A 25,241-nucleotide genomic window follows, 5' to 3' on the forward strand; every position below is an offset into this window, starting at 1 on the left:
TGTCTTCATCATGCAGGGAGGTGCTTTTGTTGAACAGTAAATGTACTCATTTGAGAGCTTTTGAGATTTACATATGTTTCAGTTGCTGAGTTAAGCTCTTTGGTCACAGAGGAGAGAAAGAAAGGGAGCAAACCCTCCAATCCTGCTATTTCACGGCTCCTTCCATGTCATGAGCCGAAAGTGCAATCCTGTATGAAACAGACCCACAGCTTCCCCATTCAACAGGGCCAGAGCATTGTACAGGAGCTACCAAAGGGGACTATGTGTCACCAGAACTGGATAATGCTAGAGCATTTGCAGGAAAATAAACTTCTAAGGCATCTTTTCAATATTGTTCTTTATTAGGTTAGCATCATCCGAGTCCCAGAAATTAGCATTTCCCTTGTAAACAGTGGTGATCAGAGGAACACAGGGAAATCAAAATATCTAATCAAAATATTTAAGGAACCAAAATAAATCTAAAGTAGGTTTGAAACATTTTGAGAATATTAAAGCATAAATATCACCTCAGGTATACACCAAATAGGTTCTGCAGGCTTTCATGGTAATTGTCCTGAAAAATATAGTACACAGAATATATGTTTTTACAAATATACAAATGCATTTCATTCTTATCATGCTTTATGGTGCTGTGTAGTGCTACCAATTTCATGAACTTGTCTCGAACAAGCTTGAAACTGTGCCCTCTAAAATTAATGACTGTGGCAGGCATTAGAAATCTCTCAAGACCAGCAAAAAGTAAACTCTGTAATCTTCCATGATCAAAGTTACTAACAAGGCAAATCACTTTCTTTGCCATTAACCTAATTTTACAAGGCATTGGAAATACTCTAGGATTTTATTTTAATTTAAAAATTAATCCTAACCATTCATCTTTACTCATCCATAACTGGGCTACTATCCAGAATGTAGCACACTGCCAGGAAAATAATTTATCTTAGAGAAGAAATTAAATGAGATTGAGATACTGTGTGTTAGTTTATTACCAAACTAAGAAACAAATAATCCTTACATATTTGTACAACATGTTAATATCTTCTCTAAATATAATTTGATCTATATGAGCTTGTAATAGCAAATAATTGCCTTAAAAAAATATTCTTCTGTAGAAAGTATAACTGAAAAAGACATACAAACAGAATCTTCCAATATGTCAAAAAACCCCAGACACATTCTCATAATAAAGTTGTAGTGCACAGCTATGTCATGGTGGCAGAAACAGGACTTGGATTAATTTAATTTTTGTCAGAATGAAAAATAGCATTTTGATTGTAATTTACAAAATACTGGCTTTGATCATTCTGAGGTTACTGAGAAACTGCTAATTTTCATAAAGAGCTGAAAATCTCCTTTTTCTTAAAAATCATGTTTTAAGTGTTGTCACGAGAGATTCTTCAAATTGCAAATATTTTTTACAAAGGCAGGTCCTTAAGTCCCATCTGTTGAAGTCCCATTTTAGTGCCATATGTCTTGGACTCCACCCAGCCAGGACATGTTGTTCTTTGTAGAATCCCATTGGTTTTAGTGTGATTATGTTAGTGAAAATAAGTAATAATAATAACAAATATTATTAAGGCTGGTGTAGTTCAAATAACTTTGCTTTTTCCTGTGAGTTAAGTCATGTTCCTGAATTATGAGTAGGTTTTGTGACAAATAGAATTGGATCTCAGTTCAGAAAAACTGGCTCTTGAAATGAGCACAGCTAGTGGCTGAGCATGTGACCTGCTTGTAGTTACCTTCTCTTTTCCTACAGATATAATTTTGTAACTGATGGATTTAGTTTTTTCCTGCCATATAATAAACAGGTCATGTCATTAAGAATTAGTTAAATAGGGAGGCTAATTAAGACAATTGCATCCCAGAAAGGGGAAATATAATGCTACCTATCAAATCATTATTCCATGTGCATTTGGTCACAGTTCTAATGGAACCTGTCAGGTTCTCTTGGAGGTTTAGTGACTCACAGCTGTTGCAAATTCAAGGCATTTAGTCTATCACTCCTCTTTTTTGAATAAGTAAAAAATGTGAAATTTTAGGGAAAAAAATCAATTCACAACGAAATAGCAATTATTTGCTGTGCCAGTCACAGTCTTTAGGAGGTTTGGACAAATTAGAAGACAAAAAGTCAACTGCATCTATATAGTTGCAACAGGGTGTTGTTTGAGCATTGTATTTTTTTGTGTGTGTGCCTTTCTCTCAAATGAGTTAAAAATGGAGGACTGCAGAATGTTGGTAAGTTATAGAGAACACAGTAAATAACTGATAATGCAACATGAGTTAAAGAGCACTTGACCATGTGATCTTCAAATTATACTAAATGAGACTAGTTTTCTCTGTATTCAAAGTAAATTCTTAAATTCTGTTGCTGTGAAGGACAAGTTTTGAAAATACAACATACTTTCAGTAGCCTTCCAGGTAAAGTAATGTATTAAAAAGGCAGTCTCCTGGGAAATTAGAGCAATCTTGGGGGTTGGGGTAACTCAATTAATTACTCCCTTTGAAAATGTAAGATACTTGTCTGGATAAATGCTGCAGTTCTTTAGACAGTCATCATTTCCTTATCTATCCTGCATTACAGTAAGATGAGCTAGCCATTTACTTCTGCTGTGTCAAAGCTGTTTCATTGTTGTTCCCCAGCATTTTTAAGAAAGTACAAGTCTTTCCTTATTAAATTTACTTGTTAATCAGCTAACAAGTCAGTCTGAACAACGTCTCCTTCCTAATGATACTTTCTTATTGCTTAAAAGTAAATTGAGAGGCCTCTCTATGTTCTGTCCCTGCTGCTCTGTTCTGAACATGAACCATTTCCCCTGGCTCATTTCCCTCTTCTCTCTCAAACCCATTGTAATACTAAGCACACAGTGCACAGAAAGTAACTGCAGTCATATATTATATTTTTCACACATTGAAAATTTTCCTATGATTTTCTCTTTAGAGTCTCTTGCCTACTTATTTTACATGCTTAGCTTCAAATTCCTCTATGAAAATTTGAGTAGTCCAGGAATTTTCTCTCTCATTTGTCTTTCTGTACCCTTTACCATGGAGTGACTGCTTGGAAGGAGAACTGTGTGGAGAATGCATTATATATTTTCTTTGCCCAAATGCACAGGAAGGATTTCCTTGGCAACAGTTTATTAGCAAGCAATTTGTATTTGAGAAATACTGACCCCTATTGCTTACCTGAACTCTGCTGGAACACTGCATGTTCTCAGCATCTCTGGAAATCAATCCATATCTATGAGTCAATAGCTTGGGGCAAAACTGGTAGCAGAGAAGCATTTTTGATAAAAATCGCTATATATATATATATATATATATATATATATATATATATATATATATATAATATTTGTTAAAATTCATGCCATGAGAATTTACAAAGAATGTGTGAATAGTTTCTGGAGAGCTTTGCCATTCTATAATCTCAAATCTTGATTCTCGGTTCCCATTTTTTCAATGGCTAATGTCAGAATATGTCAGCAATGACTCCTGCAAGCAATTCTTTTAAGTCCTTAATACAGATCCCTCTGTTAAGGACCTATCTCTCAAAATTTTATGGATTTCTAGGTGGAGAAAGAAACAGACTTTTCCTACCAGAACTCAAGTAACATACTAAACTAAGATTGGGTTGTGACTCCTTTAGTGAATGACTTGCCTTTAGGAAGCTACATATACAGAATGTATTGACTAAAATCTTGGTGACAAGACTAAGTGAGGAGTACAGTCCACTAAGAATAACAGACTCTCAAGAAAAATGTGACTGGTGTCAGTGCTTGCTATGCACAGAGTTTGATCTAGGTAGAACCAAATCAAATGAGCTTTAGGAAAGACCCTTATATTAGCAGATAGGTGGAAGAGCTGACCTACGATATTTTTTTCCCACTCTGAATTCATCTACCATTATATATTTCTCTGCAGAGATACATTATCCACTCATTAGAAGATACCTCTGCCATATAAATGATGAAATAAAAGTCTCACTTCAAAAAAACATGGTCTGAATTTTGTTCTGATCCTTGCTAATTCTGCATTGACAAATTACTGCAATGAGGGCTCTGTAACCAGGAGTCATTTCCTGATAATGCTTTCAAGTCATCTCACCAATTTAGAGTTTTGTGCTTACCTTTTACCTTATGGAAAGTTATTCTTTCCATAAAAGTATAACTTATTCCCATAATATGAGGAGCATGGAAAATGTGTTTGGCCGATACATGTGTATGCACACACAAGAAAGGGTAACTGATCTAAGCACATATTTCTGCAGTTCTGTTTTAAAAGCATTGATAATGTGCATCCAGGTCCCCTATAAATAAAAATAAAATTTCTTATCAGAATTCCAACATTCATAAACAAAACTTGGAGTTTTCTGAATTGCTTTCAAGTTAGTATGTTGAGTAAACTAAATGGGTTTCATAGAATATTGTGAGTTGGGAGGGAATCACAGGGAACGTTGGAGTCCAGCTCCTGGCCCTGCACAGGGCACCCCAAGAATCACACCACATGCCTGAGAGTATTGTTCAAACACTGCTTGAACTCTGACAGTCTCGGTGCTGTTCCAGTACCTAACAACCCCTGGGTGAAGAACCTTTTCCTGATATCCAACCTAAACCTCCCCTGTTACAACTTCAGGCCTTGTCACTGGTCACTACAGAGAGATCAGTGCCTGCCCCTCCTCTTCCCCTGACAATTAAGCTGCAGACTGCAATGAGATCTCCCCTAAGTCTTCTCTTTTCTAGGCTGAAAAGCCCCTTCTCTTATGACTTCCCCTCATCCTGTCACCACGAGAGACACAGATTAGAAAGGTGTGGAGGAATGCTCTACTTTCATGCCTTTTCCTGCACTGTCCCTGGAGCTGTAGGCTTTCTAACTCTCTGAAAATTTAACCATTATGGCAAATTGAAAGCATGATGATAATATCAAGAAGCATGAAATGATTCAATGGATATAACTTTAAATCGTATTTGACAATTGAATATTCTCCATCTGATCCTATAGTTCATGTAACTTGGGTGACCTTTCTGCCATACTTATTTTTGTCACCCTGCAGGATTTTCCAAGGCCATCATCATCTGGGGACTTCTTTATGTTGAAGATGAACTTATCTTTTTCTAATTCTTGATCTTTTTGGCAGTTTGAAATTTGGTTTCTTTCTTGACCTTTGTTTTTGTAAGAAGGTCCTCTGCTTGTGTAAACTTATAATCAGATTGCTTTACTGAGGTGTTATAGGAAAGAACAGGATCAAAGAGCAGAGAAGGGGAGAAGTTTTTCATAACTTCAGGTTTTGACAATTTGGCAGTTTAATGTACATGAACCTGACCATGGTCTTCCTTCTAACTTAATGTTATTAGCATTTACTTTAGAGTGTGGTTCTTTTATAGATACTCAGGGCTCTGTGGTGACCCATTTTTAAGACTAAGTGAAACTCAATAGCTGTTGCTAAGGGCAATTTTTTTTCTATTGACTAAGAGCAGAGGTGACCTAAAGATGGTATGAAATAGCCCTAGAAGTCCCAGTGTTTAAATAAAAGGGTTAATTTCATGTTTTACATCCTGCAGTCATGTTTTGTGCCAATTCTCCTGTAAATCTCTGTCTGAAGCAGGCACTTGCATGTAGAGGAAGAACTGTCTTCCTACAGGGAACTTTGAAACCCTTAGACTTTGCAGTATTTACTATTTTCTTTGCTCTTCAGATACAGACTAGGCTTATACACACTGACTCTAAAAACGGAATTTTGACTCAGGGAGTGCATAAATTTAACCTGGCTTCAGTGGAGATAATGAGCTTTCACTGAAAGCATGCTCACTATCTGGGTTGAATCAAGCTGAGACACTGCTGGCGCTGGCACAATTGTGGAAGGAGTTTGTGTACATGGTGGTGGGCGTGTAGGTGCCATAGTCTGTGGTCTTCAGAGGCCCAGTTGAACTTACATTGAATTTAGCTGTGGCCTTTGACCCATTGTGGCGAAAGGGAAGATTTAGCCACGGTTTAGCAACAATATAAAACTCCCCAGTGTGGGTTTTTGGTGAAAGTTCTGGGTTTGGTTTGTCATGGTTTTTTTGAGTAAGTGTGTATACTATGTGTATTCAGTCCAGTTTCTTGAGTCTAGAATGAAACCTGTCATAATCTCTATGATCTTATCTAAAGAAAAGCTCCAGAGGTTTCTTAGGAGCTTTCAAGTGCAAGTGAACAGTCAAGAACAGGAGACACATGTAGCTAACCATGAAAATGTTTTTTTTGGGGGGAGGGGGTTTAACAGTTTAAAAACTTGCAGGAAGGAAAATACAGGCATCCTCTCTGTGCAACTCTGGCTTTGTAGTCTCACTTGAAACTGTCAGATTGCACACATTTTGTGAATGCCTGAAAAGAATTTTCAAGACCTAGCAGTCTGTATTTACTGCACAGCTACTGAAATGTGTTTCAGTACTGGTTTGTTTTTCAAATACCCATTTATAAACATCACTGACCATCTTTCATTATGAAATGTTACAAATTAATATGGCCTTTAAAATTATTGGCGAATCTGTTCTCTCATGGTAATCAGTCACTTCTAAAGCACAAGCTATAGCATCTAATACATAATTCACTTTAGTAGAGGCAATTATGTTGATTGCAAAATCCATCAGAATACACTGGCTCTAAAAATAAGAGTGTATATGGCAGTCCATATTTAGCAAATTGAGGTTATTAATCAGACCCTGTTCCTTGCATATCATTCATCCACATGGTAAGCATTTTTCAGCATCCTTGTCAGGGAGTGGCAATCAAAGGAAGGTAGGCAGGAACTGAGGTTGTTAACAGTGCAAGCAGGAGCAAGGCAACAGCATGGGCAGGCTACAGGGCTGTTTGAGATATATGTACAACACAGCTCAAGCCTGTGTCAGGGGGAAAAGCTAGGCTTGAGAAAAGCTCCTGGGCACAGGCCTACTGGGTGGAATTACAGCTCCTTGGTGTACTGAGGGCCCTGAGCAGGACCTTTGCGGGATGGATAAATAGGGAACTATATACAGAAATAGAGAGCTTTAGTTGGAGAGCCTTCCTTCAGGCTGTACTGCTTGTGAGACTGTAAAAACACTGTCAACACATGAGATTGGAAAAGTTGACACCATAATTCACTGAAATTCTGGGAGATCCTGACTCTGCTTTGAGAGGAAAATTGATTGACATCCTCAAAGTCCAACTACTGGACAAGTGCAGTTACTCATTTGTGATTTGGTACAGAAAAGGAGCAGTGCCTGTGAAAGGTGGGAGTATCCATATTTCAAATCTCATTGTCCTAAAAGTCAGAAGAACAAAGCCTCATTACTCTATATCTTCAAATAATCTGGCTGAAAATAAGGGTGATTTTCACATTCTTGCTTTCCATCATGCTACTGAATTTTTTACAGATAAACCAAATAATATAATAGAGAGATTGTAAACTGGGAAACACAAATTCCTGAGCTGCTGCCAGCTTTTTGTGGCAGTACAGTTAGCTCTTAAATAGAGGCTCAAACATGCACTTTTATAAGGATGTAATTGTTAGCACATAGCAGTAAATTGAGTCAGAGTAGGAATGTCCTCCAGCACTTTTTTCTACGCTAGTGGATATGCTGTACTTCCCACAATAGTAATTCTTCCTTGGGCCTATTCTGCCTTATTGACAGTGGCACACAGAAACATTTCTGTCATAAGGAATCCAAGCCACAGGTGTTATAACCATTAGGCTTCTCTGAAGGGGAAGGGATCTGGATATTTCAGTTAAAAAAAAAAAGGGATCTGAGGGATAAATATGATTTTTTGAGTCTTGGCCAAGTTATGCTCATAATGAAAACCAAATATCTTTATATGGAGTCTTTACTCTGGATCAGGAGCAAAGAGGGTCATTATAAAACCCTGCAGGGAAAATAACTGCAGTAGAGTTACACAGTGAAGACACAGTATTAAATTAATAATGTGTCAAGCTAATTTGTCTCCTGGTGACTGGTGCTTTTTTCTCCAGTGTTGAAATCTCTGTTGTCTGAAGGTACTTTTTTTGATGAAACCTATCCTGACAGAAAGATGAGCAGTCAGTTATCACTGAAACAAGAATTTTTGTAGGGGGTAGTACAAAATATAATCCCAAAATCTGCCCACAATGGGACTCGAGAGAGAGCTGAACTAACTAAGAGTGCCTGTACTGGGACTATAAGAATGTGGTTTAAAAGTCTTGATCAAGTGCAGGAATAGGTAGCTTTTTGTGTTTCTCTTCAGGTATTATTAAACTGCTAGACAAATTTTGACCCCTGGAATTCTCAGAACTGTCTACACCACATTTATATGAAGTGTGTATTTTATTGCTATTATTTACAAGGGGTTTAGGATTTTTTTTTTCTCTTGATCGATAAAATAACCAGTTTTGAAGGAAAAGAGGAAAAGGTTTCAAAGTAAAAGAAGCTAAATGGCAATGACTGTCTCTTTCCTCAATAATCTCTTACCACTGTACTGATTGTGAATGCAACCTAGATACAAAGGTCCAAAATTCATCCCCTCATCTTTTTGTGACATTTCAGCATGCATGCCAATGCATTAGTGTAAGTGTGTAATAATATTAAAATTCATGAAAGGTATACAAACTACCTGTCTGCTGTGTGTGACATGGATATATATCTGTCTTTGTAGATTTTGTAGACACAGAAACTGCTTTGGAAACAGAGGGTATATGGGGGGACAGTGAATAGAGAAAGAGACCATGGCTTCTTATGAGAGTGGAAAGTGAAATACTATGAAAGAAAATAGACCAAATAACACAATAAAACAATGCATTAAAATAGAACTTCATTTTACATCAAGGAACACCTTTAATTGGAGGTAGAAGTGCTTGTAATCAATTCAACTAAAAGAACATTCGCTGGAGTGGGTTTGCTTGCATTTGCAGGTGTCTTGTCAGGAATAAATATTTCCATGGAATCTTAAATTATATTTGGGTTGACCACCTTAATACTCAAAGCTATATCTAAAATGAGCACCTACTTCTTCCTAGTTAGGAAGAATTAAGTTCCTGTGTGAAGTTATTTCCCAGAGAGGCTTTGCTCCTGTAGTAGACCAGCTGGCAGGCAGGGAGCAGGAACATTCCTAAGCACAGCCAGTAACTGTGGGCTCTTTTTGCTGACTGTGGAGACAACAGGTAAGTTAAGGTTTTATTACCTACACTGATCAAAAGATTCATCCATCTCACATGAGCAGTGCTCTGAAGTAATGAAATGGGTAAATATTGCACAATTAGGAATGGTTGCTAAATAGAGTCTATTGAAAATGTACTTCAGCATTTTATTACCAAAGATTCTCTTCTGTCTGAATGAAGTGGAAGATGGGCAGGTCTTCTGAAGGATTTTTTGATTCAGAAAATGAATGAAAGAATTTTTTTTTTCCTCATATGCAATAGATGACACTTTTTTTTCCCCCCCATTTTTTGGTCTCACGTTATTTTCTTGTTTAAGTATTGATTGTAGCAGACTAATCTGTATGAGACATGAATTTTATCTGGATTTATATTTTAGCTGAAATCCTCTTAGGCTGAAAGTTGGTGTTTTCTAAATATAGAGTAAAAATAAATAAAAACATGTATTCATGTTCTTAAAAACAGGTTTAACTAATACAGCAGCAGCTCCTGTTAAAACTTTCATGTCTTATTATTTATACACAGTTTGAAAAATGTCTTTGCCATTTTTCTTTAATGTGCTAGTTCCCTGGCCATTAAAAAACCCTGACCTCAGGTACCTCATGAATTTTGCACATGATGTCTGTTGCATAAAGCAGATTTTATTATTATTTAATGAACCTCTGTATCTGATCCATCATTTCAGTTACAATACTGGTAGCATTGATCCCACATTTAAAGCTTTCTAGAACAAAGGGAGAAATCAAACCAAAAAAGCTAGCTTTAAACCAGACATGATGCTTTTATTTCTGCTCTGACATGTTTGTGAGACAGTAGTAAATTCTGTGTTATTTTATTCTGTTCCAGCTGTTTACCTCTGCAAGCGGACAATGCAAAACAAAGCAAGACTAGAACTAGCAGACTATGAAGCTGTAAGTACCTGGCAAAAACCACAAATTTTTCTGCTGGGCCTAGTAAGCCCATGAAATAATGTTGAGCATGAGAACTATGGGCATTATGTGTGAAAAGCTATTAGTTATCCAGTTCTTCCAGCTTGTGGGTCTAACACTGCTCAGTAGTCTTAAATGGTTTTTGAGACATGATAGTGAAGGCTCACTGGACAAATGTTGAGATTACAGCCCATTTTTAATCTTATTCTGTTCAGATCCTCATGTCAGGATCACAAATACCTTCACAAATCCCAGCTACACCATGAGTGTTTGGAAGCAGTTGTTCTCAACACCATTTAAGGTTTGAACAAAGGATCCCTGAGAATATTTCCAAAAGCCCTTGATAGATGTGGAAATGTAAATCTCATCCTTTATAAGTGATGCTGACACTTGAGCCTTTTCCCATCAGCTAGATGAGAGGCAAAGAGGGTCAGACTCGAGGCATGCCTACTCCCTGACAGTTGTGCTGTGCCTTGGGCAAGGTAAGACAATTGGGACCAAGAAGAGCCTGAAAAGGAGGGGTGATGATGAGGTGATGATTAGCTGATGAGGATGGCATTAGATAAGGAGAGAGATGTCTTGAATCCAGACTTGAATTCCCCAAAACGTTCCTGAATTTTTCATGACCATGTCAACATAAAATTCACTAACAACCTTGTCTCTGTGCTGAAAGCTGTCCAGCTGTGCTGCTGTGACCTGAGAGCAGGATAGTCAGCCAGACCTCTCAACACACCAGATACTCCAGCCACAGCACCATGCTGAGACACTGTATTGCTTCTTCTGGCACAAGCTTGTTTTTCAGTGTACTGCACTGTGGGATATGCATAATTTTATACTCACATGCCTTAGAAAACTCCCCTTCAGTGTACAATCCATGAGAGCCTTTTCTAGTATTGACAAGATCTCTAGAAAGTCTGCTCTTCTCTTTCTGTAGTCTTTATTTTTGGTAAACATGGCACAGAGATACATTTGCAATGCATAGAAATATAGTAAAACCAACACATTTTTGTTAAGACTGCATACTGCTGCTGTTTAAGGTGGGAAGAGATTTAAAAAGGAGACGGTGTTGGAGACAGTGAAAATGTTCCATCATCAATGGAAGAAAGAATTTTGCAATTATTTTATAAAATTTCTTCCTGTTATTATTAGTTGGCTGTAGAATAGATACATTTCCTGTACACTATTGAAGAACTGTACTCTGTATTTTTAAAAAAGAGGATAGCTGTGGAGGTTTGGCTATACTACCAAAAATGGCAGCCAACACTGTTCAGTGGAAACCATTTGCATAGATGACATTTGAGGAATTTTCACATTGATCATCCAGTATGGAGATAACTGCTGTTATTTTGCATTATTACATACTTTCAAACAAGGATGTTTCTGTGTACTATTTCAAAATTGCTAAGATAGCACACAGTATATAAAAATGTTTCAGAAATCCCATGTTCTGCTGAAGGATGCATCTACCCTTTTTATCAGTTTCAAAACTAAAATAGTCGAGGCGTTCAAAAGTATTGCATCCCATTTGGTGTCAAGAAAAAACTTTATATCAGATAAGTAAGGTCCATTTACACCGACACAACTATCATGACTTGTATTACATCATGGTGAGGGTGAGGAGAAGAGAGGAGGGAAAGATAAAGCCAGAAGCTATTAAAGAGTAAGTAACCTGCAATCTAACCCACTAAAACTGTGATGTATTTTCAGGAGAGTTTGGCCAGGCTACAGAGAGCTTTTGCTCGGAAATGGGAGTTTATTTTTATGCAAGCTGAAGCACAAGCGAAGTAAGTTCCTTTGGAGATGAGCAGTTTTCTTTTTGCATGCTTTTTGAAGGGAGTGGAGGAAAAGGGGTTGGACACATTTGATGTTTAAAATTACTGTCCTCTATGCTGTTTCTTTTAAATATCCTATGACACCGACAGGGTTGACAAGAAGAGAGACAAGATAGAGAGGAAGATTCTTGACAGTCAGGAGCGAGCATTTTGGGATGTGCACCGTCCTGTGGTGAGTGCTGGTGGGGCTGCTGGGTCCATGAGCAGGATTGCTGATAAATGTCAGCTTCTGTGGAGCTTTGGGGTAGCCTGGGGACAAGAAAAGAGCAGTAGGGCAAGGGGTTAGGGCTTGATTCCCTCTTCTAAGGATCTAGAGTTTATATGAATCTGATATTGTAGACTTCAGGTGTGTGTGCATCCAAAAGTTCATGATTTTTAGTGAATAGACGTGTTGTGCCTGGTTTCTTGAATCAGAAGGTACCTGTCTTTGCTTATTATCATCTCAAAGGTTTCCTGGGGTATGAGTCACACAAATGAAATTATCAGCGTAACTAAAAATACCCTTAAATAATTCTGACTATTTTTCTTTTTTAGTCTGCTTTTTTGCTTGCTAAGCCTTTTAACTTCACTCTAGTTACATTTCCAAGCTATTTTTGAAGTACATAAAGATATTGGCTTTCAACTATGGGAGTCACACACTGTCTAAACAAGGTTTTTCTGAGTTCTTTCTCAAAGTCCATCTGAAACAAAACTTTAAAAAATAAGGTTTTTTACATACTCAACTGTATTTGAGTGCTAGAGTTGTGAAAAAGAATGTCAATTGTTACAATAATTCAAATTAAACTGTACTGTATATTTTTCATTACTACAGATCAATATTGGTTCCCCTTACCTAGAGTTAAGCTTTCCTTTTCTGTTTATGAAGTTTGGTATCATTACCAATGAAGTCACACATGAACGATATCTTCTGCTCTGACACTGGGAAAGCTACTTTTAGTGGGGGAAGTAAAATTAGGTGATGATGTGTGTGGAAAAGTAGAATACAATGAGAAAGTTTAAATAAAAAATAATAAACTTGAACATGGTCAATAGTATCAGTATTAATGTGAAAGATTCCAACCACAGGAAATAGATGCAAAAAGACTGAGACATTATTGTCTAATCACTGACATCAAGGAAGGAGAACAGAAAGCAATTTTCCATCTGATGTAGATTGGAGCTACATAGGGAATAAACACAAAATATCTGTGGACCTGGGACCTGTGAAGGCGCAGAGAGCTTTTATATTTGCTGCAGAAATGGATCTAAAGGTTTTGAATCTGAGAATGTTATTTTCAGGTTTGGAAGAGATGAATTGTGGAAACATCAAGAGAGTAAAAGGGACCAGGACAAGAGGAAATTGAATCTGATTAAGAGCTTTGGCTGAACTGTGGATAAATCTGCCTGGTCCAGCAGATGTTTTTAATCTCACTGTAAACATACCTAGGAAATATCAGAGGCAAAAGACTGGCTTACAGTCAGCAATGTCGGCTTCTGGCTTTAGAAGATATAAATGGAAGAATGGAGAGGTTCATACTTTGGCTACACTGCTACTCTCAAGAGTCACTGAAATAATATTTTTGAAAACACCATCATGAATTTACTGTCGCAGTAAAAGCGAGAAGCTTCTTTTGAAAAGAACAAAAGATAAAACACAAACAGACTGAAAAGGGGAGGGTGATGGTAGAGCTAAATACAATTTGTAATAGATTTTCAAGCTGCCCAAAGGCCCCCCAAAAACTTACGAATGACTGCTGCAATGCTGAACAGCTAAATTTTTTAAATAGTTTTATAAGGTAGTGTTTGGATGAGAATCTGTGTATAATGCTTATTTTTATTTACAGTGCTTCACCTTCTGATAAAGGTTCAGAGGGTAGGGGCAGTGACAACACGGTTCAAAATCCACTCCAATGTTATTTTTTTTTTTTACTGAAAAGAAGTTTTGAGGATCAAATGTTTCATTATTTTTGGTTGGTTGGTTGGTTGGTTGGTTGGTTGGTTGGTTGGTTGAAGGTGAGTAAATAAATATTTTTTCAGGGTATTCTTGCAGGTATCCTGGTCCTTAGTTGCTTTATTGTTTATTTGTTACCTGCCGAGCTACAGTACTGATACAGAAGATTTACATGTGAAATATAAACTATGAATATTAAATTTGAATTGTATTTTGACTTTACGTTTATGAAAGGAGCAGAAGAGGGAAGCAAGCCATCATTCCTAAAGAACAGGGCAGCAGTGCACTACAGGAATGTGAGACATGAGAACAGCTGTATGGCAGTGGAGCCAGGAAAATGGTGATGCAGAAAAAGAGGTTGATTAGGTATCAGAAACATCACTGTGACTCACAGGTTTAAAATAAAGGAAATGAACCAAGGTTGGACATGTAAAGAGAATTTGCCTCAAAAACCAGCGTTGTTTCTTGGCTCCCAAGTCAGAGGCAGCCCTGCAGGTGATTACAGAAGTTCTAGAAGATTTGTGCTGAAGTCTGAGGAACAGACAAATTCTTGAAAGCCATCATGACTGTTACTTTTGATTGGCTGGCCCATAATTTTTTCCTAGGTCTTCCAACTGAGATGATGTTTGGAGATGAGGCAGAGGAATTGGATTTGGAAAATTTTATTCAAATAATCATCTATTCCTCAATTTTCTTCTGAGAGACAGTTTAGAGAACAGCTTTATTATCTCACTGTTTAGTTTCCATTACAATTTTTATTTAATTGTTGTTTCCCTGTGGGGGTATTTTGGGTTCTTATGGGGTGGGGGGGAGTGAGAGTGGGGGCTGTTGTGTGTATTTCAGGAGCACAATCTCGGTCACTTCTGTAAATCCCAATTTCTGCTTTATGTAGAAATATCTTAGATTGAAGTTAAAAAGAGTATGGCTGAGCTTGTTGTAGATAACTGCAGCTTGCAGAGACATTCCCAAACAAGTTTTAATTTCACTTGTTCAGATACCAGCCATAGTAAAAGCCAAGTATCAAGGAGAGCTGTAAAAACTCCCTTGCAATCCTGAGTAGCAGGCCTAGAATAAAATCTATGCTGTTATTTCTAAGGTAGAGCTAGTATCTGACATAGGTCTGAGATTAGTATTATTCACATATAGTGACGCATGTCTCTTTTTGATGCCAGAGTAAACATATCTTAGAAACCTTTCTCTTCTTTTCACCTGCTTAGAAAGAGTATTATTTTCATAATTTTGAAACTTCTGTTGATAACAGACTGTGTAAATAAGCAAAAATTGGTTAGGAGGATCAAGGTGTTAGTCAAAAACAATAATAAATCAAGCTAAATTGTGGAAGTGAGTTACTTCCAGGAGAAAGAAATTGAGGAGCTGCTTTTATTCAAAAAGCAATGTTGCACTCCTCATTAAAGTCTTTGAAAGAGAACTTGTTTCAGCTTTCCTGAATTATTATCTCTTTTTAAACCCCATAGTCTTACACTTGTTAAAAAGGGACAAATGGGTACTAAAGCAGTAAATCCCCTAAAATATTCTCATACCCACGCTGAATTCAGTCAGAGCTGTGGCTTGCCTTAAAATTAACTCTTTCAGGTAACAAGCAAGACAAATGATGTCTTGCTGCTACAAATTATTCACTTTTCTTCCTGAGATAATACATTCATGCAATAAAAAAGGCCTTTTGGATACTTGCTGAGATTCAGACTAATTCAGAAGATAATGGGAGAGGTATCTTTTCTTTTGAAAGTCACCTGTATACTTTGTAGCTGCAAAAACTTGAAAAAGCATTTGATTTTCTCCAAGGCCTCTCTGACCTTTGCCATCAGTCTGTGCTGGTTGTATTACAGTCACATTTAGCAGGTTTCTGTGCAGTTGCTTTTAAAATAAAGATGGGAAATATGCAACAGATGTACTAGAAAACTGCATTGGTGTGTGTCCCTCTCCCAAGTTTAAACACTGTCTATGGTTTAGTCATAGTGTGATTTGATAAAGTATGAGCATGAGTCAAAGTATGAGCCAGTTCTTCCATTCTGCCTTTTATAACTTGGTTAAACCAAATCCACAGGACTTCTATTCCCATTTCTGGACTATGGTGATTATTTTGGCTCTTTGGGAAAAAAATGGATATAAAATATTGATAAAGGTCAGACTTAATGACCTTCAAAATCTGTTCCAACTTGGATGATTCTATGATTTTATGAAAAACAACAGCAGTATTTGTGTGATTTAATACAGGTCAGCAAAGTATCTGGGGTGAGTATGTCTAGTAAGGATAAGCAGTAAGATTTAAAGCAAAGGTGGGTTTATGATAATTCACTGTTGTTGTAAAATTCAGAAATCTGTATAATTTCTGGATTTGGGTGTTCCTTGCCATTGTTTCCTAGTACCTAACTAGGAAAACAGTGTTCTTCAAATATTTAAAACTTTGTCACATGTTCCACACCTTTTGCTTCTCTCTCTTTTATGAGACTCTATGTCCATTAATTTAATTTTCTCTGTTTATTTTTTAAAATTGTATTTTATGTGGTCTGAACATGACCCTTGACATCTGACCTGGCAGGTAACATTACCAGGTGTTGTGGTTCAGGCAAGGGGTTCTTTTGTATTTTAACAATTATTTCATCCTGTCCTTCAAGATCAGGCTCAGAGACTTGTCAAAACGGTGAATTTCCCTAGGATAAGATGGTGCATGCCTGCCTTTCACACTCAGTACTAGTCTTTTCTGGGCCAGTCACTTGTTTAGCCAGAGAACCCTTCTCTCTACTTTTTCATAATATTTTCTGAATATTTTTAAACAGCTTCAGAAGGCAAATGTGAATCATGCCATCCAACTTCTCTGGTGATATATAGACACATAATTTTCATGTCTTCTTTTTCACCTGTTTGACCACATATCCTTACAAGCAGACAGGGAATGCAGCCAAAACAGAAATTGTCATTCTCAGATAATTGCTCTTCTAGTAATGAAACAAAGCCTCATGCAATGTTTTAATTTCAAAAAATGGTTATAATGTTTGTGATCCATACTTGCATGTAATTAAGGCACATATTTATAAACCTTCTAGCTGGCCTGCTAAGACCTTTGTAGAAGATTTAGTGCTCACATTATTTAACATTTTATTTAGTCTAATACTTGAGTAAAGGTGGGGCAGATGGGGAAAAAGAAGCCAAGTTTCTTGCAACAGTGTGACAAAATGAATTTTTAGAAGTTAAAATTAAGAGGTCACAGGTTGTGAAAAAGTTAATTGATGAGATGGTGGAAGGACACCTAGAAAAATTATATGACAATATGGTTTTGAGTAAGACAGAGTTCTGTGTGGCGCTAGGAAAGTAAACTGAAGAAGAATAAGGAATTTTTTTTTTATAAATGCAATGTTTCTACATTGATCTTTGTATCTGTGGGAATTAAATTTGCTGCTTTAATCCAAAGCATTTTGTTGAAGATCTTATAAGTCAAAAGGCATATAATCAACTTCTAAATGTCACCTATATTTGCCATCAGCATTTTCAGAGATGTGTTAGACTGTTCTGTTGCCACTTATTTTCAAGTGAATAACCTAAATTTCTTCTGTACGGAGTCTGTAAAACAGCAGTTTCCTGCCTTTTGGGGTAAAAAAAAAATAAAATACGGAGAAAGCAATAATGAATCTAATTATTTAGCAAAGGGGCAAAAAACCAGATAAATTTAACAGATTTCCTTGTGCAATAGTGTCACAAATACTGGAATCTTCACATACACAAAAATCATTTTAATACAGCCTTAAGTAAAATTCATACTACTGATATACCACTTGAATAAATACAATGGATCTAATTTCTGTGCAACAATTTCTGGTTCTGAAAACCAGAAACTGCAGTCACTACAAATCTGAAACGGTATATCATAAATTAAAACTAATTAGAAATTAAATCAACTTGCAAGAAGAATTAAGCATAGAACTTCAATGCAGTAGCATTTTTTTTGGGTACAGCTTCTTTAATTTCATATGACTTGTCTCAAGAAGTAAATTTTAACACAATTTTCTTATGCATTTTGCATATTATGTAATTCTGTGACACACAGACTACTAATTAAAAGAAAAAACAAACAGTGATCAGATCTTGTTTTCTTAAAGTGAAAGCTCAGCTCTCAACAATATCTGTCCTTAAACAACCAAGTATGTGAGAACATGATCGCCACCATGGTTCAAGATGGATACATTTTATGGTTTCATTTATTAGTATTATATTCCTTGAAAAATTCTCTGTGTCTCTCTCCTGTTTCAAACAGGTCTTTCATTTGCACAGCCAGTGGAATTCCTTGTGTGTCTGATACTACTTAGGAAAGAGATCTGAACTCTAGTTTAAGAAGACAAATAACTATAAAGTGGAAATTGATGCAGTGTAGGCTTCTTTATTTTGGAAAGATTCTAAAAGTCTTTGAAATTTAAAGCAATCCTCAAGTGTATACTACATGAGACTTCACATCTCTTAGTTTGAAAATTGTGAGTTTTACTTTGCAGAGAACATAATTAAAGTTTGATCAAACTAATTGATCAACTGTCTCTCCTTTATCTGATGATGTTTGAACCTCATTTGTCTTGTCCAAATAAGAGGAACAGCTCATAGCTGAACTTTTATCTGTCAATTGCACACCTTTCTATGTCTTGATTAGGTCAATTTCAGAACAGTGGAACTACTGTTATTTTGGTAGTAGTCAGTGATCTCCCAATCAATCCTTGCATAAAGGATGTACTAATTTTACTAATGGGTCCAGTGGCAAGTTTTCTGTCCTCCATGTGGGGATCTCTACAGTGTGTTTGACTTATGCAAAATTCATGATTTTTCCATCAATATATTTCTAGTGTATGACCCAATGAGGTTTATTGCTCATTCATTTTAGTTTAACAAGTAAGTCTGTAACTTTTTATTATTTTTCTGTGTTCTTTAATGAGTCAAAATGAAAGCTATTGAGAAAGTATTGAGCATTTAAATTCATTCTATGCTATCTGTGTAATTCTCTACTAAAACCTTCAACAGAAGAGAACACTTAATCCTAACAAAGTTTTTATTAATTCCTATGAATTAAGACAGTCTCTTCCTTTGAAGAAAGAAGCTCAATAAGATTTTACATTGAACATTCTGTGGTCTGAAATATCAGTCCAATAAATGAATAAGAAAAAATGAAAAGCTTTTAATTAAGTAAATAAAACCAGTAGGTTTTACATTAATATCAGCTGATAGCTGGTTTTAGCTGTTAAGCTGTGTACAACTAATTAGCTTCCATTATCCTATTTGATTGTAGATCACTATTTTCAGCTGTATTTGCAGCATATTACAGATCTATTGCATGTTTTAAAAATAGATTTGTATTAAGAAATATGAACGAATTTGAGGTTATTCTACACAAGTCCAGTTCCAGGTTTTATTCCTTTACTTTAGTGTCACACTGAATCCATACATTGCAGTTATTTACCCTATCCTGAGTTCCAAAAAAGGTAGCATTTAGAAGCATAATACATACATAATGAAAAGACTGATGATATTGAAAATATCTAAGGATACAACAAGCAGGTTTTAATAACTTTGCCCTGATTATCTGACAAATTTGTGAGGCCTCTAGAAATAAAATATGAATCTTGCTTGTACAGAATCTATGGAGAACAGTCTTGGGATTTATTCCCTAAAAATTGTGTTTCATAAGGGGTAATTGAAAGATACAGCTGTACTTCTGAGAGGAGGCAATTTCTAACAGACAAGAATCTGTAGGAAAAGCTAGTAACATAATGAGCTAATTTTAGAAGTTTGGTCTGGAGTTGTAGAGAGGTGAAGTCTTGATAGGAGCCCTTTCCAAAGTAGTCGTCAAACTTACACACTTACTACAATTTACGTTTGCGGTTACCATGGCTGTTGGACTGTATTCCAAATATTAGTCTCTCTGTGTTTGCTTCTCATTAGAGCTATAATGCAAGTGGGACCTCCACAAAAGCACTGTGATTTAACAGCAGGTGTTGGAAGTCCGGTCACACTGCATGTTTGTCAGTGACACAACTGAATCAAAAGGACACGTTTTCAGAGATAGTTGTGCTAAAATTAATGGTGCAGAAGCTTGGACTATGGTACCACTACAAGTAGTATGGTAATTTCATTTTATACTACTGTACGTGTGTATGAAAATCTAAGCGCTATAACATTATATAATACAATCATTAAGTAGCTAGACCCATCCAATTTAGTTTAGAGTTTGTAGTTATGGGATTGCGCTCCATAATGAAAAAATAAAATCCACCGCTTGTTTCAGAATACTTAGAATAATAGTTTCCCTCTTTCTTCAGACATCTGCTGATTTACTGGGATCTTGTTACTAAAGGTGTTGTCAAGTGTTCACACACTTGGCTTCTCAGAGTTATTTTCACAGAACTGCTGAACCAAATGGAAATACTAATTAAAACATACACTTTTAGGGAGGATCATAATAGGGATTCAGATTAGGTATGCCTAGTTGATTGTAAATTAACCCCATTATTAAGTTCTGCAGTTTTAAGTAAAGCACCTTTTTCTACTAAAAAGGAAGTGGTTCCTATAGCCCACTCCCTGTGATCACTGGTTTTTCTTTGCTGCTTTGGGTAGTATAACAGGGGCTGGTGAGATCTCCCCTAGCAGCACTATCAGTGCATGGCCCTATGTATTTGCAGGTTCTGGCAGCTATGGCTTCTGGGTCTATTTTTTTCATCACTTGATTGAGGTTCATTGATCTCTAATTATAAAGTGAGCTGCATTTTAAAAATATGTGTTTGCTGAAATTTTTATCTGATTTTGAAATTTTGTCCTTTGACTGCACCTTAAGATAACAGCCATTTTTCCAAATCCTATTAAAAGACCTGACCACTTGTACTCATTATGTTTGGAATGTTCCTCTGAGACTTTCTTTTGCACCAGCAAAGGTTTTAATAATGCAGCTCTTCCACTGGAAAAGCCTCTTTATTTGTTGATCCTGAAGTGTGTAAAATGAGGTAAAATCCCAGAATACAGTGATAATCATTTAAACCTCACCTTTTCCTTTTAAGCTCTAGTGGGTTCTGCACACTCGAATAACTTCCATCTCAGTGAAATGAAAAATTGGTGCAGTTTAGAAGAATGTAGCCTGTGTTTTCCTTTATGAGAGACTCAGTTTTAGCCATTACTGACAACTTACTCAGTATAGGATTTTAATGTCTCCTTTGATGCAAGGCTGTGTAAGAAAAAAAACAATCTTTCCCACATTAACAGAGTCAAACTCGGTATTTTTCCAACTAGTAACTCCTTTGATTTTTTTTTTTCAGCTGAGTACCACTGATTTTTTTTTTTCCTCATTCCTCTATTTTGTAATCTTCCATTTTATAATCTACTCCCCCTTGATTTTTAACTGTGCACTGTTCAGATAGCTGCACAAGTAAACTGGAATAGAAAACCTACAAATAAAATGAACTCTGCTGTTCTGCTTATCACTCACTGCCTAATTAGCTTCTTTTCTATACTTTAGAAAGTGATATGAATAGTTACTGTTGAGGGCTAGAAGACTCCTAGAAAAATGACAGGAATAGCAGCAGTGACAGAAATAGCAGAATAGATTGTTGCAGAATCCAACTCTAACATCTGACACTCAGAAAATTTCAAATTTTAAGCTTAATTTTTTGGTGATAATCTTCTATTTCACATAATGTAAAAGAAAGATTTCAATCTCTGCTTTTTCTTTATGTTTGTGTGTCTGACTTTATCTTTTCCAGTAAAAGAGATGACCTGTCATCTGTGTACCCAGGTCCATAATTTAAATTTACAGTCTTTAAATTCTGAAAGCTTGGAGATCTTGAAATTTAGTATTTTGCAATTACACTTAACACATTAGCCCATGCCTGCAAAACAAATAAAAAGTATTTATTTGACAGTGTATTGACAATGAAATGCAAGAAATTGCATAAGGTATGTGAATCAATCTACCTAAATATTTACTGCTTTAATGAACTCTGAATCTATGGGTGTGCATATTGAAATGAGGCAATTATTTTAAATAGCACCTATGTATTTTTAGCTAAAGAGACTGTGAAATTACATTTCCTTAAATCAGCCCGAGGTTTGTTTGTATGGGTTGAGAGCACACCACAGGCTGCTGCAGGGCTGGGGCAGCAGTAAGGAAGCTAATACCAGTCTTGTTTCCACTCTGCTCTTGTGGGGTGGGGAAGGTAGAGAGATGAATTTCACACCAGTGTGATTGGAGTGTTTTGTAAAGTGGATTATTTGAATTCCAGTCCCTGCAGCTTCTGAAAGTAGCCTGCACCACAGAAAAGTAGGCTGAGAGGGACCTCTGGAGGTCTCCTAGTCCAACTTCCTGCTCAAACCAGTGCTGACTGCTAAGGTGAATAAGATTGTCCAGGCACTTGGGTTAAACAAGTTTTGAAAATCAACAAGGATGGATATTCCACAGCCTCTCTTATTTTTATTGTGAAGTATATTTCTTTATGGCTGACTGGAAATTCCTTTACTGCAATTTCAGATTACTGTCTCCTGTCCTTCCACGGTGCACCTTTGGAAAAGGTGCTCTCTAATCCCCTCTCTAGGCACAAAAGGCAGCAGTTAGCTCTCCCCTTTTGCAAGCATAGAACAAGTCTGTTCCTCCACTGGATTTTCCCATTTGAAATATATTTCTTATGTTGTTTGTGGAGCTCAAAAGTAGTCTTGGTGTTCTGGAAGTTTCCATGCGATGCTGAGTAGAAAGAAATAAGCACTTTGCCTGCTGGCTAAGTTGCTAGTGCAGCTGGGTATGTGGTTTGTCTGCATTGCTGCAAGGAGATACTGCTGACTCATGTTCAGCTTCTCCTTCAGATCATTTCCTACAGAGCAGCAATACAGACAGACAGTTCCCAGCCTATCGGAATGCACGAGCTTATTCCCTCCCACATACAGGGCTGTATTTGTCTCAGATACAAGAAAACTTCTGGTTATTTTGGCTTAAGTCAATTCACAGTTAAATTGCCATCTTTTTTGAGAAAGAAAAAAAACACATCAAAACTTCAGCTGACCTAATTACAAATATTAATTTACTCTCTATTGAGCATTTTTCACTTTTTAGAATTACACCATAGCGAAGAAATTTTTATGCAAAAAGGGCATTAACAGCTGTTGATTTGGGCTATATGGCCAGGCAATAAAAAGGGTAGTTGGTTCAACTTTGTACAGCAAGCAGACTATAAATATTCCATCCTCTGCACTGCTTGGGGGGAAATGTGCCATGGCTCAGGCATGCCATTTAATGTAAATAATTAATTCTTCCGAAGAGTTGTTACAAGTTTCCTAAAATTAATACACTGTAGCACTATTAGAAGGGCTTAATTCATTTAGTCACTGTTGCCACAGTTAGCAGGGAAAGAACATCAATATCAATATGGATTTTTTTCAACTCTGTAATCTCAGATGGCTGCTTCAAATGCCGGTGATAGCCAGATAAAAGCATGTACGTTCTGGCACCTCCTCTGCTTACAGACAAGGCTTCTTCCTTCTTTTGTGTTTCTTAGCAGATTCCTGGTATGCATCCTCCTAGACAGCATCAGTAGAAAGTGGTGGTGCTTGGGATTCTTACTAATGTTGTTATCCAATAATTGAAATAGGGATTGAAATTCCACTATATGTGGATTTTTTTAATATTATTTATCTGTATCCATTTATATCCAGTGAATTTATCACAACTGGACTGACCTATCCTTTGATTTCAATTAATACAAGGGCATTTGTACTTTGAGATAAGTACATGCTAAAAGATAGATGGAAAAAACCTAAGTGAAGGTATGACAGTTTTTCACCCAGCTATTTAAAAATTGATGAGGACTAGATTCTGCCCTGGTTATGATCTTGCTGTATGATAAATTCAAGAAGGTCACAAGGCTTTCCTTTGTGTGTGTTGGGGGGAAGTTGTTTTCACACAGAACATTACTCCTGAAAGAAATAAGCTCTCCATTTATACATATAGAGGAGTTCTCGAGTCTTCCAGGAAATTTGTTTGAAAACTATTTACAGTATTAGTATGCAAATTATATACCACATGCTAAATGGGATTCTTGCAGCAGAGCACTCTGACAGGCATCTCACTATTTGAACCATGGTAGTACAGTTAAAAAAACAACACAAAAACACAGCTGGATATAATTGTATTCAAACACATACTTATTATGTTAATGAGGGCATACAAATAAAATTAAATGTTGTCCAGCAAAGGTTTTCCCAAAAAGACTGAGTTATTTTAGCAAAATGTTCATATAATGCAACTTTTTGTGTTTATTTTAATTGAAAATATGTTTGATATTTATTCCTAAACATTGACAGATGAAATTTAGCAGCATTAGAAATACAATAAAACCCATCTTGTATCAAGTATAATTTAATAAATATACTTCAGCTGAGAAAAAATTTGTCCCAATCTACATTCAGTACTTCCAGTCATATAATTTAAATGAAGTTATGAGAACGGTGTTGTATAGAGATAGTGATACATGTCTTTAAGCTCCTATTGTTATCCCAGGTTGTCAGAGTAGTTGATGCACCCTTTAGCCACCTGCCCTTCTGCACTGGAGTTTCCTGATGCTTCCCTGCCTCCACCTTCCTGGGGCTGCTGTCCTGTCAGCTTCTCTTCAGTCCCACCTTGGTCCAGCTTCTCACCCCACAGCCTCTCCTGCGTGCCCCCACCCGAGCAACTTCACTTCAGCGTAAGAGGTTTTAAAGAGCCAGGTGTCAGTAAGAATCCACTAAGTGCTGTAGAAGTTCAGGACTGGGTTGGGCCTCTTTGCAACCAGCAAAAGCTTTGCCATTGTGTCATTTCTAAGAGTGTCCCAGAATTTCTTGTCCCCCTGGCATCAATCTGCACAATTCTGGCATGTAAGTTACGCAGGCAAGTCGCAGGATCTGTCCGTACCAATTTACTGCTGGTGGGCTTGAAATCTTTAAAAATAAGATGCTTTAGATGAGGTTTATGCCTTTTGTTCCGCCCCTTTCCATTTTTAGGACATGCTTTTAACAAACCATAACTGAAAACTGAACAAATAACAGTTTGTGCCTTATGTAAGTGTGCCTGCTATTTCAATTGTTACATTCAAAGGCTGTAGATGTTGTTAAAGCCCCTGCCTTCTTCACTGCCAGCTGCTGCTGTAATCCTAAAGTAGATGCACTTGTTCTTTTTAAACTTTATATCTCAGTATACTACCCTGGGAAATTGCTTTCTACTTTTAAATTGACCATCATGCAGAACTTTGTATTTTTCAACCTTTTTCTTTGAGATTTGCAAGTTATTTCTGAGTTCAAAACCTCACATTTTTGTTCAGAAGCACAAAAGATACCATCCCAATTGTGTGTGTCAGATGCAGTCTTAAGCATATTGTCTACTTTCTATCATTAGCAATGAGGAACTGCTT

General features: G+C 36.7%; 1 protein-coding gene across 20 annotated transcripts in view; it reads left to right on the top strand.

Annotated features, from left to right (window-relative positions):
- RGS7 (regulator of G protein signaling 7) overlaps nucleotides 1-25,241 on the top strand; it is a 258,091-nt gene that overhangs the window by 188,303 nt on the left and 44,547 nt on the right. For all 20 annotated transcript variants that reach the window (XR_015283340.1, XR_015283341.1, XM_086877678.1 and 17 more), the window contains 3 exons: nucleotides 9,983-10,047; nucleotides 11,773-11,849; nucleotides 11,988-12,069. Coding sequence is in view for 18 of the 20 variants with exons in the window: in XM_086877678.1 (XP_086733804.1) it covers nucleotides 9,983-10,047; nucleotides 11,773-11,849; nucleotides 11,988-12,069 (224 nt within the window). In the remaining 2 variants the exon portion in view is untranslated. The remainder of the gene's footprint in view (nucleotides 1-9,982; nucleotides 10,048-11,772; nucleotides 11,850-11,987; nucleotides 12,070-25,241) is intronic.

Source organism: Cyanistes caeruleus, chromosome 2 (genome assembly GCF_971803275.1).
Source record: "Cyanistes caeruleus chromosome 2, bCyaCae1.hap1.1, whole genome shotgun sequence".
Taxonomy (NCBI): Eukaryota; Metazoa; Chordata; class Aves; order Passeriformes; family Paridae; genus Cyanistes; species Cyanistes caeruleus.